The sequence below is a fragment of the Epinephelus fuscoguttatus genome, linkage group LG19 (genome assembly GCF_011397635.1).
Source record: "Epinephelus fuscoguttatus linkage group LG19, E.fuscoguttatus.final_Chr_v1".
Lineage (NCBI taxonomy): Eukaryota > Metazoa > Chordata > Actinopteri > Perciformes > Serranidae > Epinephelus > Epinephelus fuscoguttatus.
In genome coordinates, this window is record NC_064770.1 from 28,776,519 (window position 1) to 28,795,818 (window position 19,300).

At 38.8% G+C, this 19,300-nt stretch overlaps 2 protein-coding genes across 2 annotated transcripts; one reads left to right on the forward strand and one right to left on the reverse strand.

Annotated features, from left to right (window-relative positions):
* The first annotated feature begins 1,727 nt into the window (after window positions 1-1,727).
* On the forward strand, window positions 1,728-7,094 carry cabp5b (calcium binding protein 5b). Its single transcript, XM_049560112.1, has 6 exons — window positions 1,728-1,778; window positions 3,176-3,206; window positions 3,314-3,457; window positions 5,453-5,562; window positions 5,730-5,877; window positions 7,066-7,094. The coding sequence occupies exons 1-6, from the start codon at window positions 1,728-1,730 to the stop codon at window positions 7,092-7,094; spliced, it is 513 nt and encodes a 170-aa protein (XP_049416069.1).
* Window positions 7,095-12,447: 5,353 nt separating this feature from the next.
* Window positions 12,448-19,224, reverse strand: asphd1 (aspartate beta-hydroxylase domain containing 1). Its single transcript, XM_049560111.1, has 6 exons — window positions 19,151-19,224; window positions 16,004-16,482; window positions 15,549-15,755; window positions 13,947-14,154; window positions 13,518-13,631; window positions 12,448-13,279 (listed from the first exon to the last, which is right to left on the reverse strand). The coding sequence occupies exons 2-6, from the start codon at window positions 16,454-16,456 to the stop codon at window positions 13,170-13,172; spliced, it is 1,092 nt and encodes a 363-aa protein (XP_049416068.1). The 5' UTR covers window positions 16,457-16,482; window positions 19,151-19,224; the 3' UTR covers window positions 12,448-13,169.
* Between the last annotated feature and the right edge of the window lie 76 nt (window positions 19,225-19,300).

Here is a 19,300-nt window from a genome sequence, read left to right on the forward strand (position 1 = left end):
TTTTTTCTCAAAAGGCCACTATTATAAAAGAAATGTCTGTAAAACAGCTGACAGAACACCTCAAACTGCAACGTGCAAGGGTGGCATGGTGGAGCAGTGGTTAGCATCATCTCCTCACAGCAGGAGGGTTCCTGATTCCAACCTGGGGTGGGGCAGGCCTTCTGAGCGGAGTTTGCATGTTTTCCCCGTGTCAGCGTGTGTTTTCTCAGAGTACTCCAGCAGCTGCCTCCCACCTTCCAGAGATGTGCAGGTTAGGTTAATTAGTCACTTTGAATTTGCCATAGGTGTGAATGGTTGTCTGTCTCTATATGTCACACCTGCAAAAGTCTGGAGATCTGTCCAGGGTATACCTCGCCTTTCGCCCAATGTCAGCTGGAATAGGCTCCAGCCCCCTCCTACAACCCTCAACAAGATAAGCGGTTACAGAAAATGAATTAAATGAATCATGCTACTGTGTCACACATGAGATACTTTGCATGGACAAAGCCTATTCTGCACTTCAGTCTCTGAATATATAGCAAGCATAATGATGATGTAACTGAGCGAAATGCCACTTTCATTAACAAATCAATTACCAAAGAGGTCTATAGGTCTATAAAACAGGATCAATGCAGTTATGTAAAAAGATATAAGTGGTTTCATGGCATTATCTGGCACCCTGCTCATGATGTCACAAAATACCGATCCTATTTATATAGAGTGCATACAGATAGACAAATAAGTTGTGTGATTAAATTGCTCATGTGCTCATTTATTTCATTTATGGGCCTCTCATGCAACCCATCAAACAATGCAGCTCCAGATGTGATTGTTGCGTGTAGATTTAGAATATCTTCTTAAATTGCACAGAACCTTTAATTTTACCAGTGCATATTGTGGTTATGTAACAGGCTGATGATACCTGTTTTAAAATGCAAATATAGTGTTCAAGTACCCTAAGCACTGCATTCATTTATTTATAATAAGATAACTTGCATGCTGAGATTTATAAGCACCACAAAAATCAATTGCATTTATCTATATCAACATAAAATCTATTTAATTCAATTTCATGAGAACTTCTGGGTACAATGGTTTTATTTTTTTTCTCAGACAATTAAAGAAATTACAAATGCATATTTGTAGTGGCATATGATTCACAATCCTTTTGATACTAGATTTGCTCCCTCCTCACTTTCCCATCTGTTGTATCCTGTTTTGTTTCATTTCGTGATAACTGATAGAAAGCTTCAGACAATCATTTACTCAACTAGCACCACATGAAAGCATGGGAGGAGTCAACAAACTGTGAACAATAAGCAAATACAGATATGTCTTATCCATGTTTTTTCTCCAAACAAATGAGGATTTAAATCCAAAGATGGGGTGACATAGATTTTTTTTTATCATTAGCAAACAGTGTCAAATACAAAAAAAAATCTTGTTTATGACATTTAGATTGCATTTAATTCTTTCTTTTAAAAAAAAAGCTTTTAAAAACAACCGTAGTGTCTGACTTAGTGTATGAAATTGTGTATATGCACAGCATTAAGCCTATCTTTCTTTTCTAGACCAAAGCTGCAGAGATAATCCATATGAGACATCATCCCTCTTCTCCCGCATACGCAGCTCACTGCTGATCACAGTTTACACGCAGACACATGCTCACACAGAAAAGAGACACTGAATGATACAGGCCAGCAACATATATATTTTTAACAGGAATTCACAAATACAAGGCTGTCATCATGAGTATTAAACAAGCTTGCATCTTTCTCAGGGGAGGAACAAGGAGACCTGTAAGTCAAAATGGTTTCTTGGTTTTATTGTACTGTTTATGACTGAGTGGTAGTTTCATGCTATTACTATATACCTATCTTTTACTAAAGAGTTTTCTAAATCTCAAAGAAATTAAGTGTATATGATTGTCTTTTTCACTGGTTAACCAAGGATGTAAGTCTTACTATCATATGTTGATTATTTATCAAATAACTATGGTTTGCTATGATGGTTATTCATATATGGTGTTATTTTAGGTCAATGGTAAAAGCTGCTTAAAAGAATTTAAGTGTGGAGGAGACATAGGTGGGCAAACTTTTTAGCTGGTGCATTAAGCGGATGCATTGGCATGCAGTTTCTGTGCTTTGTCTCTAATTGTCACAACATACATTTATACAAAACCATAATATTTTATGTAAAAAATTGAATCATAGCTACACAGGTTGCATTCTGCACTCCTCACATACATTCATGTTTTTTTCTTTTTACCAGTCATTGAACTTTATAGGCAACCTGTGCTGATGTTGTGATCCCAAAATTAATATACTCTACATATAATCAGGGATCAGTCAAACAAGATCCTGTTAGATTTTTTTTTTTTTTTTTTTTTTTAAAGAAAAGTTAGAAGCACACAAACAGAAATGTTTCTGGACATTGCTACCAACCCATATTCACAGTATACACAGAAAAAAATGTGTGTGGATCAAAAACAGCAGGTTGATATGATGTTATGTGGTCAGTGTGGCTAAAACCAGATGCAAAAGCAAAAACCTAGTCAGATAATCAGAATTTCTCTTTGATTTATTTTTCAATACTAAGAAATAATGTTCCCCAGTCCAAATGTATTTGAAATACAAGTTCAAATTAATTTATTTCAGAACAGTATAAAAGTATAAAAGTGTTATATACTTCAATTAAATGCTGTTAACTTCATATGGACAACTATATTGAAGCCTTATGCAAAATAATAAACGGCATATTATACAATTAAAATGATGAATGTTCATCAGAGAACATAATGTGGATGGCACTGGTGTATATCATGATGTCATTTAGAGCACTTTTATGTGACATATTAAACAAAGGTACGACATACATGAATGTGTACTTTAAATGTGTGATCTAATGGTAAAAACATAGTCCCCACATATAATGAGTGACAGTTACTCACGCCTTTCTTAAATTAATGTTTTGTCCTAAAAATAGTCTAGAACGCTTATATTTGGGATAAATAAATGGGTATTTCAAATGTATGTGGACACATCAACAATTTCAACCTAAGTGTTTCATAGATATAAAATAAGGGTTACTGTGGATACATCAGTAGTGAAACATTTTGTGGAAAAGTGTATAAAAGGATGTATAAAACATACTAACAGAATTTTCTATTTTTATCCATGCCTTTATTCTTTCGCAGACAAGAGCTCTTACAAATGATGAGATTGACGGTAATTGCTGCTTTGTGTGTTCAAATATACTGTTACATATTGATTTTTTATCTTTAAGTTTCTGTCAAGGTATGCCATCTCAATTTATTTGTCTGTATGCTCTCTAGAGTTGCGTGAAGCTTTTGTTGAGTTTGATAAAGACAAAGATGGTTTCATAACCTGTAAGGACCTGGGGAACCTGATGAGGACCATGGGTTACATGCCCACTGAAATGGAGCTCATAGAACTGAGTCAGAACATCAACATGAACTGTGAGTAATGTTCTCTAATTTATGAGGTAAAAGCAAAAATATGTCAAACTCCATTAATGTTTTATTACTGCCAATTGGGCTGATGAAAATATAATCTGTTTATTTATTTTGGATATCTTACGGAGACCCTGAAGTCCCAAAAGGTGATATTATTGGTCTGGTTAGTTCCCTTGTGGAAACAAGTGAGCCTCTCATTTTGTGTACACAATATAATAACTTAATCCCACACTAATAATACCTTGCTCCCATAAGGTAAGAACATGTTCCCACAATATAATAACTTGTTCCCATGAGATAATAACTTATTCCCTTTATATAATAACTTAATCTCACAGGACAAGAACTTGTTCCCACTAGATAAGACCATGTTCCTGCAATATAATAACTTGTTCCCACAATATAATAACTTAATCTCACAGGACAAGAACATGTTCCCACAATATAATAACTTGTTCCCACAAGATAATTACCTTGTTTCCACAATATAATAACTTAATCTCACAGGACACAAACTTGTTCCCACTAGATAAGAACATGTTCCCACAATATAATAGCTTGTTCCCATGAGATAATAACTTGTTCCCATTATATAATAACTTAATCTCACAGGACAAGAACTTGTTCCCACTAGATAAGACCATGTTCCCGCAATATAATAACTTGTTCCCACAAGATAATTACTTGTTCCCACAATATCATAACTTGTTCCCATGAGATGATAACTTGTTCCCACAATATAATAACTTAATCTCACAGGACAGGAACTTGCTCCCACTGGATAAGAACATGTTACCACAAGATAATTACTTGTTCCCACGATATAATAACTTAATCCTACACTGATAATACCTTGCTCCCACAAGATAATAACTTGTTCCCATGAGATAAAAATTTGTTCCCACAAGATAATTACAGTAACTTGTGCACACATGATAAGAACTTGGTCCCACAATATAAGAAGAAAGATGTTCCTATGAGATAACTTGTTTCTACAAGATAACTTGTTCCCACATTATAATAACTTAATCCCATAAAATAATTTGTTCCCACAATATAATAACTTATTCCCATGACATAATAACTTTTTCTCACAATATAATAACTTAATTCCACACTGATAATATCTTGCTCCCACAAGATAAGAACTTGTTCCCATAAGATGATTTGTTCCCACAATATGATAACTTAATCCCACAAGATAATTTACTTGTGCACACAAGATAAGAACTTGTTCTCACAGTATAAGATGAAAGATGTTCCTATGAAATAACTCGTTTCTATAAGATAACTTGTTCCCACAATGTAATAACTTAATCTCATGAGATAATAACTTGTTCCCACAGTTTTATCTCTCTTGTTGAGAGAGTGTGTGTGTTTTTTTTACATTTTTTTGCTGAACGTGTTTAAAAAAACTAATGCAAAACATATTAAAAATCTTTTCAGGAAATGTGTCTTCCACGCTCTCCTTCACAATGGTCTCTTGAGACACAGAGCACATTTGCATTTTTCTATTTCTAAAGAAGCCAGCAAAGTGTTGGTGGGAACAATTAAATATATCGTCTGCTGGTTTATCATATGTCAGTGGCTCACATAAATGGTATAGAAGAGCACAGCACATCTTAGATATACTACCATATATTTTTACAATCCATCTGACGGTTGAATGCAAACCATCCTCTTCACATTTATAAAGTGTTTACCTCCACTGAGATTTTGAGTTAAGTCAATAATTTAAAACCAGGAAGATAAACGACCAGAGGAAGTGGCATAAGTGCTTGTCTCGAAATTGTTTTCCACAATGACAAGCACAGCAGAGTGAAATGTAATGTATGAAATAGAGCATCACTAATTGCCAAAGATAAATCTCTCCAACAGCAGGCTAAAAGCTAGACAAGTACTTTTTTCACAATGGTGTTAGAGGACTCAAACATAGCTTAAGCTGTGTTCTCTGTGTACTGCCTGCTAATATTAGTTACATCATTTGTCTCATCACAGTGGGGGGACGGGTGGACTTTGACGATTTCGTGGAACTAATGACCCCCAAGCTTTTGGCTGAAACTGCAGGGATGATTGGGCTGAAGGAACTTAAAGATGCATTTCGAGAGGTGAGCCCAACATACCTACTTTCTCTTTTTGGTCTTTGGCACCCCATGGTGGATATTAAATGAAGATAATTGTAAAAACAGATATCTGGCATGTCGTGATTGCAATATGAGTCAGAAATGCCCTAGAGTTTTGCAATGTTTTGCTTTCCTCTTCCACTTTAATACAGTTTGATATTGATGGAGATGGCTCTATTACATCTGATGAGCTGAGACACGCCATGATAAAGTTACTAGGAGAACAAACCAGCAGAAATGAAATCGAAGCAGTGGTCAGAGAAGCTGACAACAATGGAGATGGGACAGTTGACTTTGAGGGTGAGATACATGTACACACATGCACACACAAATATTAAGTCTTTTTCTGTAGCCTTATATTAACCTCCGCTGTCTAGATGTTGAGCTGGTTGAGTTGTTCTGTGAAACACAGCAGATGAAGTAACTCAAATTGAATCAACAATCTTTGATTCAAATAGATAGCCTCAATTTTAAAATTGTTGTTAATGGTTCTGTTATGGCAATAACATAGCAGCAAACCACTATTTGTTCTGTAAATATATGGTGGAGTGATGGCATCTTGAGCAGAGTCATGCTCCCTCTGTGTATTGCAGTCTTAGCTTCTCTGTGGTTTGTTGTGGTAGCACTAGAGGCGGGGCCCCTTTCATTCCTATTAAGGTTGCTCAGTGGCGCAGGAAGCCAAAAAAGTTTAACTGCCTCATTTAAAAAAAATCTGGATGATCAGCACTGTTTCCGCACCATGTGACCCATAGAGCAGGCGCACTAGAGTCTTCCATTGGCTGAGGAAGCTACTTCCAGTTCTCTAACTTGAGAATAAAATGATTCAAATGTGTGGCTTTTCTTGACTTTCCAAATGTTTTTGGACCAAATGGATCAAATCCCAATAGTGAAATATATCGTTTTGCAGAGGTGGTGGCGGTCAAAAACATTTATCCGCTGATTTACAGGCGTCTCCTTGGCCATGTAAGTCAATACCAAAAAGTCTTTTGGGCCACAGGGCATCATGTGACGGTGTAAATACACTGTTTGGCCACCACAAAAATTGGCTTCAAAGTCTGGCACACTTCTTGGGGGCCCCAGCTAGGCACCAATTCAGCCACCTTCATCTTGAGAAACATGTCCAAACAATTCAGAGGCTCTGAATTTTGCATAAAGCCCTTTTAAATAACTACATCAGAAAACATCTGAAAAAAGTATTAGAGCTCTGGTATTATTTTGGTCACTGGCACACTCACAGGTGTCTGAGCCAAGATTCATGTTATCAGTTTCATTTATCAGCTTTTGCTGCCATGACAAGTCACAATGTAACAATGTCTGCCATGAAAAAAAATTACTGTTAAAATAATTTGTTCAGTCAAATTTCATTTAAATGTCTTTTTATGTGTCTGCTAGTTACATTATCATTTACACTCAGTGCCAAAGCAAAAAGTTTTTGATAAATCTACCAAAGAATTTGGCTAACCAATATTTTGTCTATTCTCTTTACAGAGTTTGTGAAAATGATGTCACAGAAATGAAGACAACAGAATGAATGGATGACTGTGAAAGGAGAGGATGCATTTTTTATTAAATTTTATGTTGATGATAGCCTAATTCTTATGAGTAATTGTATTCTATTTTTTAGATGATAAAACTTTAGGGCCAGTGTCCACATAGCGTTTTTCTTTGGCAGAAAAGCGGTGGCACAGGGGGGAGACTTCATCACAGCATTTCATGAAAAAAGGGCTTCCAGCGTCTTCAGTGTCCACATTCAGTGTCTAGGATCTGCTCCAACAAATGAGCTTTTCTGTCTCTATTATGATGTCATATGGCTCGGATAAAGTCCTACCCTATATGATTGGTTGCCTGAAAGAGGTGGCAATGGCGCTTCTCAAAAAGTTCAGAGCTCTAAAAAATACAGCTTTTCTGGAGGCAACACACACTCTCTTCTCAGTGGGAACAACTCAGAAAGAAAAAAAAACGCCATGTGGACACACAGCCCGAGATAGCCACACCCTATAGTTTAGGGATATGTTAGCTCAGCAATTTGAAAAGTTCGTTGTCACCTAGTTCGCCCAGAATCCTGCAGAGCTGTCAAACAGAGCAGCAGGTGCGAACATCATTATCAGCTGTTTAAAAATGGAAGAACCAATACATATGTGAAATTAGAGGTGTCTGCCATGTCCAGCTAAACAAGTCGGCAGAGGTGAAAGTACAGTGAGCAAGTTTATGTGTTGAGGAGATGCTGTGGGTGAGCTGTGCCGTGGGCTGGTCTTGGGAACTAAACTAAAATCAAATGGTGAAATAATATATTTTACAGTTTTTGTTACTCAAAGGCAGCTTTCGTGAAATCAGTTGGCATTGCTGTGTCTCAGCTACAGTTACAACTCCGTTGTTGACATCTACACTGTCTACAAGTTGTAAACTCATAAATACCATAATTGCAATGTTACATGAATGTAGCATTAGCCCACAGGAGTCAGTAAAATAACAAGACTCTGCAAGGACAAAACTCTCATGAACAGTCTGCTTCTGTCACCCCCACCTTTTCTCTATAGGTTACATTTGGGCAAACCCCACCCACTCTTATTCACATTAAAAGGGTATAATATGGAGGATGAGCCCATAGCATTTTATGATACCTTGCAGTAGATAATGGTGTGTGGGTGGCATGGAAGGGGATGAGCTATGTGCATGCTTCTTCCCAATGACACCTAAGGCTTTATTAGTTGTGGACAATGACAACAGCTCTTTAATGTAGCTCCTTGCCTGCTGTAGGGAGTGTCTGCAGTGAATTTAATCTGATCCAGAGGACATTATCAGTCAGCTGAGAATGTTCAGCACTGACCTCCTAAAAGTAATGATTGACTCTGCCTTTAATGTGGCTGCAGCCTCGACCCGGGCATAAAACCATCTGTCCCTCCGGCGACACCTGGAGAACATGATCTCAGCAGGACCAACTGTCCTCTACTGCCACTTCTTCACCTCCCATGCTTCTGCCTCACCAGGGCATAAAGGCAGCCCACCATCTGTCTGAAGTTTCTTTTATAATGGTATCAGTGATGGAATGTAGAAAAGTACACTTACTCAAGTACTGTACATAAGTATAATTTTGAGGTACTTATACTTTACTTAAGTATTTGCATTTTTATGCTACTTGATTCCTTGACTCCGCAACATTCTGAAAGCCCACGCAGAACTTTTACTCCACTACATTTGTTAGACAATACTAGTTACTTGTTACCCTGCAGATTCAGATTATTCACACAGAAAATAAATTAACATACAAATGCCAGAGTGTTAATACGTTAAGTTAAGCCCAGCAGTTTGGTCAGTTGGAAATGATCCCCACATTTACTAGTGGCAACATTAGTGCTGCTTACACATCAGTGCATTACTAATTGTAATCCAGTTATCCATAATATATGTAATTATCTAAAATTGGCTGTATGGAGTGCTCTTTGCCAATACTAAAACATTTATTGCTACTTTTACTTAAGTAAAAGATCTGAGTAGTACTTCCACTGAATGGTATTCACAAATGTGTTTTGTTAAAGTGTACCTCTGAGTTTGACTTTTTGCATACAAGTATACCTTTATCTTAAAGACAAATTGGACGTTTTGTGAAAATTAAATAAAAATGCAAGGCATTTCTTAGATGTTTGTGATTTGTCCTTTTTTTCTTTGCAAATTTCCCCTGTTGCAGCAGGGCTGACACACAGGTCTGATGAGAAAGTGTTCCATTGTGAGACATAGTGATCAGCAGCCCTGTCACCAGACGGCAATGTTGGCTTTGTGCGGTTCTGCAAGACAGATATGTTACATTTGCATGTTGCATGCATATCATAATAACATTTCTAAAGTGACGTAGTATATGAGCTGCTTTGTCATAGGGAGGTGGAGATGACGGTGGATGGCGTGTCACCCACCTGCCAAGCTGTTGCAGACGTTTGCTCGAGACCAATAAATAACAAAACCAGTTGTATTTTAGTGAGTCTTTGCTGTATTTCCAGTGGCTTTTTAGGCACAAAACATGGGTGTTTTTTAGCAACCTGTCACTGTGTTTCCAGCTGGGACAGTGGCACAAAAAGCGATTGTTTTTTACAGCGACAACGCTGCGTTTCCAGTGGGGATTGTGCCCCCAAAACCAGGTCATTTAAACCAAAATGTGATCTTTTCCAAAATCTAAACCACATGTTAACCACAGCAATGTTGAAACATAAAGTGTTAACAAATCTGCCACACAATAATATGCAAATGTAACGTATCCCTGGTTTTCAGAAATGAACATTGCCAACATTTGTCATGGCAATTGGGTTTTCAAGTGTACCACTAGCTTTCAGTTACAAACATTTTTACATTTTTGTTATTAAACTAAAGTATGTAAATGTTAGGTAATTTATCAGAATATTAGATTACAAATGTGATAACTAATGCTGACTAGTACCAACATACTGTATATTCCCAAATGCCTGTCTTTTACAAACACCGTGGAGTTCCCTGATCTCATGTCAAAGAATGTGTGTTTATGATAAATATATTCTCAGTAATAAGGCTTTGACAAATAGAAAATATGCTTTTGAAAATTGCATGCTGAGTCATTTCAGTCATCTGTCAGTCTCTTTATCTATCCAATGCTTCGTTTCAGAGTAAAATACTGGACACCTTTCCAGATTGGAAAGCTTTTCAGTTTGTTTTGATTATCCCTAATGATCATATCTAGCACCTCGGTCAAGCCAAAATTTGATCAACAGTTTGGTCAAGTCTGCTGTGTGGGCTTCAATGGCACGATCATACTGACTAAGAGCGTGTGTGTCTGTAAAGAATGTTCCAAATAAAACTTCATAATCAATGTGTGTCTGGAGACTTAATGTGAGTAATGTTAGTACGACTGTGGAGCATTGATCTGCTCTTTCATGGAATGTACTATACAATATTCATTCATCTTCTAACTGCTTCATCCTCTTGAGGGTTGTAGGGGGGCTGGAGCCTATCCCAGCTGACATCGGGCGAGAGGCAGGGTACACCCTGGACAGGTCGCCAGACTATCGCAGGGCTGACACATAGAGACAAACAACCATTCACGCTCACATTCACACCTACGGACAATTTAGAGTTATCAATTAAACTAGTCCCCAATCTGCATGTTTTTGGACTGTGGGAGGAAGCCGGAGTGCCCCGAGAGAACCCACGCTGACACAGGGAGAACATGCAAACTCCGCACAGAAGGGCTCCCACGCCCGGGATCGAACCAGCAACCCTCTTGCTGTGAGGCAACAGTGCTAACCACCACACCACCGTGCCGCCCCATACAATATTCAATGCCGTACAATACAAGCAAGCAGATTCATGCACATTTCAACAAGTGAGACTGAAAGTATTTCTAAATGACAGGTTGCCAAAGATAATAATAATAATAATGATAATAATAATAATAATAACAACAGATTTATTTTCTGACCACTTTGTTCATTTTGCTTCTTTCACTGAAAATAATCCCTCTAAAGTTGCTTATGCTGTTGCATAACAAAAGGCCAGCATGAACATTGTTGAGTGTGACAACAGTTATTTTTGTCTGTTAAATAAATGTCCTGGTCATAATCTTTTAAGGCTGTGACCTTATGTCAAGATTGTCAGTGAAGAACACTGATGTGTGTTATAGAATCACAATTGCTGGTAAAGAAATGGCAGACACCTCTGGTTGCTTTATGGACCTACGTGGTGCATGATATTAATGCAGATTTTAAAGAAATTTAAAACATGGTGTTACAGATTTGCATAGTATGTCAGTGCTGGCATGAAAACATCGCAGTGAGCCTCACCTTGTAATGATGTGGTGGATGGCTTAGCAAAATTACGATGAGAGTTGATTATAAGACCGTCATCCCTTCATACTGACCTTTGACAGCAAGACTCAATATTTGAGTCGTTATATTATTTGCTTGTGAATTTGACAATGATGTTTAGCTTTCTATCAAATCTCACAGCTCATAGAATAAATGCCCATTGTTGGGTGAGTCACACACCATAAAAACAACATACATACCACTACATATAAACAATCTCAGAATAATCTGTCTCTCTGGGCTGGATTAGTTCAGCCTCTGTAATCCTCATCATGGGACCCTCAGATGAACAGATGGCAGATAAGACAAAATCACCTCTAATTCTCATCTGCTGACTGAAAAAAGTAACCAAAAAAAGATATAGGAGCTTAATGAACCAAGAGTGTTTTAAAAAATACTATTCTAATGTGTTTGAATTAAAACACATATTCACTAGACTCATTGTATTTCCCCAAACAGTAATACTGGCCATTTTGGAGTTTCTTAGAGAATAAACATCTGCAATATTATTTAGAAACACAAAAGGTACTCAGTTTTCTTTAATAAATGTAATATATTTTTATACTAATTATTAGATTAAGATCTATTCTCCTGCACAAGTATATGGTATAGTTTCAAAGACCAAACAAAACAGTTAGCTCTGATCCACCCATATTGTATCAACAAAAGTGTGCATTCACATGTACTCAATTAAACTATGCACTCAATATAACACATTCAATACTGATTCATTGGTTATTTATTTGTTATTTGGATTCAAAGAAAAATACATTTGACCAAGAACCTGATATATGCATGTCTCACAATATGTAAACTATTAACATACCATCAACTATATTAATAAACAAAGAAAAATATATTAATATATTTATACATAGAAACATACAAGCATCCGTAGAGGTAATACGGAGAGAAATAATAACCACAGTATGCAAAGTAGGATTTAGGAGCATCTATTTGCAGACATGGTGTATAATATCATATATTATACTATATTAGTTTATCATCAACTGAAAAAAAGCAGATCATCTGCAGTGGCCCAGAATGGACATATCAAAAACTGGCTTAAAATAAGGCCATTTGCATTTTCACATTTTCATGTTGGCCAGCATACTGTAGTTCCCCCAACACACACACAGGAGAAATTTCAGTTCTGCAACCTCACCACTAGATGCCACTAAATCCTACACACTAGACCTTTAATATATGTTTGGCAATAATTTTGTAGAACAAAAATAAATTGTAATTTACATTTATACGATTATCAGGTTTTCACAGTTTTTTGGTTGAGCCATAGGTAATCTACCTACATTTCAAAATGAAGCATCCCAGGCTTACTCATGCACTCGTGCACATGCATGAGCAGCTCAAAGCGAGGTCCAGTAAACAGGACAGATAGGTTTTGCATGCAAATAGCATTCACAAGCATAGTATATGATGTCAAGATTAGATTTACAATAGTTAACACCTGATCTGCTCTTCTTAGGTTAGATTTCATTCTGCTTTCAAGTGATGTCTGCTTGTATTCAAAGTGACTAACATTTAGCATTTTCTGACATCATCCATAATAATGCACTCCTGTGGCACTTCCTGGTGTAGACCACACATCAGACATCACTTGAAAGCGTGGCTAATGGCTTGTGTAATTCTTAGGGCAGATTCACACAGTGATTCATCGACTGGAATGAGATGTATGACCCACAACAAACAGGGCTAAGGTAAGGCACCCCTGCATGTTGTGTATTGGTAATATTGGCAGGTGCAAAGTCAGAGGTCAGGGCTGAACATGAAGTCCAAAGCTTGCCTCTCTGCTGCAGCCACATTTGGATGCCAGAGGTCCACACTCAAAATGACTCGGGGTCCAGCATCTGGAGGCCCTTTAGAAATAGACATAGATGCAAGATGAAGTAAAAATGTTGCAGAAATTTAGGGCTAAACTCATTAAATGGAGCAAAGAAACCCCAAAACTTGCTGCTTGTTTTGTACATAGAGCTTGTGTATTGCATTCCATTTTTATTTTTGTTCATGTGCTAAATAATGAAAATACAATCAAGAGTAAAAATTAGAGTAAAATGAATGTTAGGTGTTCTCCAAAATTGTACTTGATTCACTGACCCTTGTGGGAGACAGTGTGGAGGAACGAGTCATCAACCAGGAGGCAGTGTCCTTCTGACCAGCACTGAGGCTCCCCTCCCACCACCAGCTCACACAGGGGTGGAGTCTGCAGACCTACAAAAGTGATGTCTGTTTTTAAAGTTTGAAAACGAAATATGGTTTCCCTCAGCTAAGAAGGCCATGCACTCCAGCCCTGGCTGTGTTTAAAACTGAGAGGATTATAGCCAGACGGATAACAGTACAAAATAGGCTAAGGAGGAAATGAACCCCGACCCACAAAGTACAACATTATGCAATGGTTTAGTATTTTATCAGGTCATTTATCTTTCTCTCCTTTTTATTTTGTGTTGTCAGTCAAAGAGTTTACAGATTTGTCTAAGATGCAGATGAATGCAGATAAACCATGATAAGTGCATTTCTTTGACTCACCAAGATGACAACGTAGGCGTGTATTCGTGGGTCCGTATGAGCTCCCCAGTGTAGCTCCGGGCCCCAGCAGCCAAAATCCAGCAGATCCCAATGAGTTGCTGCTTATGAACGTACGTAGAGAGAGAAGTGTCCGATAGGTGCGGGGACAGGAGCGACAGTTTCCTGCCACAGAGACACCTGCACTGTACAAAGGAAACACTGCCTGGCCCTGAAAGAGACAATGACCTGCAATAAACATATGACCCCAGTGAGACATATACACTCACCAACCACTTTATTAGGTACACCTTGCTAGCACCAGGTTGGACCCCTTTTGCCTTCAGAACTGCCTTAATTCTTGGTGTCATAGATTCAACAAGGTGCTGGAAACATCCCTCAGAGATTTTGGCCCATATTGACATGATGACATCACGTAGTTGCTGCAGATTTGTCGGCTGCACGTCCATGATGAGAATCCCCAAGGTGCTTTATTGGATTGAAATCTGGTGACTATGGAGACCATTGGAGTACAGTGAACTCATTGTTGTGCGTTATCCTGCTGGAAGTAGCCATCAGAAGATGGGTACACTTTGGTTGTAAAGGGATGGACAGGGTCAGCAAGGTAGGCTGTGGCATTGAAACGAAGCCCATCTGCTTCAAGCAGGTAGGCTGTGGCATTGAAACGAAGCCCATCTGCTTCAAGGTTCGACGTGCTGTTCATTCAGAGATGGTCTTCTGCATACCTTGATTGTAATGAGTGATTATTTGAGTTACTGTTGCCTTTCTGTCATCTTGAACCAATCTGGCTATTCTCCTGTGACCTCCGGCATCAACAAGGTATTTTCGCCCTGAGAACTGCCTCTTACTTGATATTTGACCCTTCTCTGAAAACCCTAGAGATGGTTGTGTGTGAAAATCCCTCTAGATCAGCAGTTTGTGAAATACTCAGACCAACCTGTTTAACACCGACAACCATGTCTCGTCGTCTTGACCATGTCCACATGCCTAAATGCATTGAGTTGGTGCCAAGTGATTGACTGATTAGCTATTTGCGTTAACAAGCAGTTGAACAGGTGTACCTCATAAAGTGGCCAGTGAGTGTTCATCAGAATTAAACAGGATAAATCAATTCATATTACTCTTACATATGGTTCAGGTCAAATTTGGCTCAGTGACCCAAAATGCACAAAAATAGAAATTTATGAATGAAACTTATTTGACCCGTATCTGATTAAATGGAGTCTGTATGGGTTACATCTAAAATAAAATGAGGTTTTAGGGAATCTTGAAACTGTATATGTCTGTGTAATTTCTTTTTATGGGACAGTAGTGACAGAGTTCAAAGGGTACGCAGACATTGTCACGAGAACTGCAGGTGTTCCCACCACATTTGGCAAGGCACCGAGACAGGCGCCTGTCTCGAAAAAGTTAAAGATTAAAACAGCAAAGACATTATGATAGTGCACAGAATGAACAGAGGTCATGGGGTGACTTAACACTGTTAAGATCTACACCTGCAAGCACAAGCACCTGCAACATTACAAGATAACCTGGGGTTGGAGGGATTCGTAAGACTATAAAGGTATCTCAACAAGCCATTTCAGCAACTAAAGGACTGCATACCTTTGGTCCCAGACAGGTCCAGCCTAGTTTGGAATCGATACCCCTCTGGTATACAGCCTTGAATTCAGCCAGAATTACAGAGTAGTTGGCTTCCAACACTTCAATGTCATGTCGATGAGCATCTCGTGGGAAGAAAGGAACACTTGGGACATCTGGTAAGAAGAATAGATGAGGCTTCTGTATAGCAGAGTGATCATTCAGTCTGACCTAAAGTGAGAACAATGAGAAATCAATTAGTCATTCTTGATGATGTTTCTTTCCTCTGCTGTTTACCCTTGACGTGTATGGATTATTCTTTTACACATGATTATGTACATGCTATGAAAACAAACCTCTGGATCCACAATCCGCAGTGGATTTTGGAGTGATAAATTATTGTATACATCATGTAGGCCTACAGGATTTACTGCCAATAGCAAGTACTAGCTTATGGCCTGCATGGAATAGACTTGTACCTGCTCACGGAGGCCTTTATGAATGCGGCCCATGCCCACCCAACTGTAGCGCTTGGCATACTCTTGCAGTGCTGCGTAGAGTTTCTTGGCTTCTGCAGATGCCTGGGCTGGGAACAAGGCATGACTCAGCACTGGGGTGAGGTAGCCCTGTCCCTGCTCCTCATCCTCCTCTGTTTCCATGGAAATAAAGGGAGTAATTTGATCACTTCTCGACAGCTTGGACCGTGCGTTACACTTTGTTCCAGCGCAGCTACCACCATGGGACATCATGGACCGCCTTGAGCCTGACTTGAGCTTTCCAGCGTGTGCGTGGCCTGGGATTGGCAGGTCAGAGCCCATCCGATAACAGTGCCACAGAAAGAGTAGCAGAAGAGTCCACAGAAGGCCACTCAATGAGTGGACACCCAGCTCAACATATGGAGGCAAGGGCAGTGTGTTCATTGACCAGTGCATCCTTTGATTTGTGAGACACTAAGATACTGAAATAGAAGCAGAGTGAGAGATTATGGCAAAGCATATATATGTGTAATATGACAAGTACGAGAAGTACTATAAAATTTAAAAAAAAATGAAAATAAAGATGTTTTTATTGGCCTAGAACTTATTCCTTAAGTAACCCCAGACTTTCTACACCCCGAACTATGAGTCTTAATGGTGATGCTTTTATTTCTTTTTTAATCTACATAATAAAAACAACAACAATAAAATGTTTTCCTACAATCCAAAGATGTTATTTTTGCTTGTCAAAGTCTTACGGATGATTGTATAAAGGGATGAGAGGCCCTGTTTGCCAACAAGCACGGCCTAAAGGGAATGATGGATTGTCCTGGATTCAAACAGCCCTCTCATTCATTTATTTTCTTAATCCCCTTCAGGGTCACAGGGAGCTGAGGCCTATCCCAGCATGCATTTGGAAGAAATTAGTGAAACAGGTTGCCGGTCCATCGTGAAGCCACTGACCCTTTGGTTAAGTTGCCTCTGACACTGACTTCATGGGGTTATGTAAGCCCTGATCTTGGACCTCTCTGAGCAAACTCACTGTGGATGTAGCTTAAGATTTCACTGCAGGCAATATTCTGAAGTCATACCAGCCTTGACTGCTTAATCAGAGTGTGTCTGTTTCTTTGCTTCCTTAAATTCAAATAAAACTTTGCTTTCCTTTGCAACTGCAAAGTCTACAGGTAAACAGGTTACTATTTAACTACTTATGAAAGTTCAGTTTTGTGGCTTATCTATTTCCTTAAAGACGTATTTTACTCCCGGAAAGGTGATATTGTCATAAAACTAAGCTGTCTTTGCAGTAGAAAGACATAAATTCATTTGAACTTGGTACTACATGATCAGAGAAAACAGAGGAAAAGGATTTGCTTTTGCTCAAGAGGTAGAAAGTCTACAACAGTGATGTTTTTCTGTGGGCCAACAAGGAAATTTGCATCGCCCTGGTTCCCTCGTCAAAAAGCTTATAGGAGTTTTCCATTGGATTTTGGATTATTGTAAAAAAAAATCTGTGTCAAACAAACTTTTATGATACTAACGCATTTTGTCTAGCAAGATCATCTTTACAAACATACATCACTTTTCTGATTTTTGAGTTGTAAATGCAATCACCAAGAGTAAAAAGCTAACATTGGGCTATGAACAAACTACACCACGGTTACCTGACCCACGTCCCTACCACAACAAGGCTGTGAATTCATGTTCAGTGTGATGACGTTCTGTAGTCTCATTTAGCCACTTGTAAGCAACTGCCGTTTTTAAGACACATAAAACCCTAAAATTAGCAAGAGGGGTATTCACTGATGCATTTTATGTTGTAGAACAAACTTGAAAGCCTCCTAAGCACGTGCTAACCATAGACCTTATTTCAGGCATCTAACCAAAAACCCATTGACTTTGAGATGAGAGAGAGTCATTACTGGAGCACTCTACACTCTTTGTGTCCATGGTGGCGGGAATATGAAAATCAAGTAGTTTACTTGACAAAAATGCAGAAGCACAATCTGTTCTTTACCCAACAGCCCTACAGGTAGCTAAAATTTGGGCTGAGAGATGAGCAGGGAGATCTGGGCACTACCCACTTTGTTATAATACAAAGCTGGCTAAAAATCAGCAAAGTATCCTTTTTATTCAAATTAAATTGGGTTTTCCTTTGCAACAGTGGGGTCTATAAAGTAAACAGGCAACACTTAACTTATGACAAGTCAGTCCTGTTGCCACTTTAACTTTCCAACAGTATTTCCCATCAGCCTCAACTTTTATCTAATAACATTTCATGCATTATAAACAAAGGAGTGGTTATAAACTGTACAGCGCTCTCTTTCCTATTAGTTGAAAAATGTGTCTCCCTTCATTTGCTTACAGGTGTTGTTGCTGACATAAATAACATTTGCAACTCACAATAGTGACTTTTGGGGGAATTTGTGTAATTTAAGATGAAGATACTGTTAAAATTCATTTATATAACAAATACTGACATTACATCGTTAGTGAGCGTTGCTATTGTGTATCTATCCAAATGTAAAATGTACTCAAAAATTGCAGAGCACCGATGACATGGACACTTATTTGACCTTGACACCAGTGCAAAGCAGACCAGATGTTGCAGTCGGGCTGTGTGTAAGTCATATTTTCAGAGCATCAGACAGACTTAAGGGTTAGATTTCTTTCCTCTTTTTTTTTTTTTTTTTACTGTGAACAAGAAAAAATGAGTGCATGCACGATTGTGCGTGCATGCGTGCGCGCGTGTGTTTTAGGTGGGTGGGCTCTTTCCTAATAGGCTTATTCCAACGGATTCGTTCTGTAGTTGCATCAATTACATGGTATGTGATGATGCTGCCCACTGGAAACACCTATAGGCTATAGCACGGTTAGCATCATGGAGGTGTTCCATGAATTGTGGACTTGGGTCTCTCTTTTTTGCAGTCGCTTCAGCATTCATTTTGTTTTTGCTCTGCACCAGTCCCCACAGCTCAGCTGGCTCATGTTTAATGTCCGCATTCCATGTTAGCGCAAACATCCACCCATTACAGAAAACCACGGCACAAAATGTTCGCCATGCATACCATATGGCACATGCAGGCCTTTACATGAGCAAACAAACACGATTAACCCACTGCGTGCCGCATCTCACATCTCATGTCTGATTACCTTGATATACCGTGCAGCAGCGCTGTGTCGGACACACTTCAGCACCGTGCTGGTGGACAGCTCCTCCAGCGCTCACAGACAAAATGTGGATATCTTCCCGCGCGCCGCTGCAGTTACCGAGTGCGACCGCTAGGGCGCACCTGGAGCTTC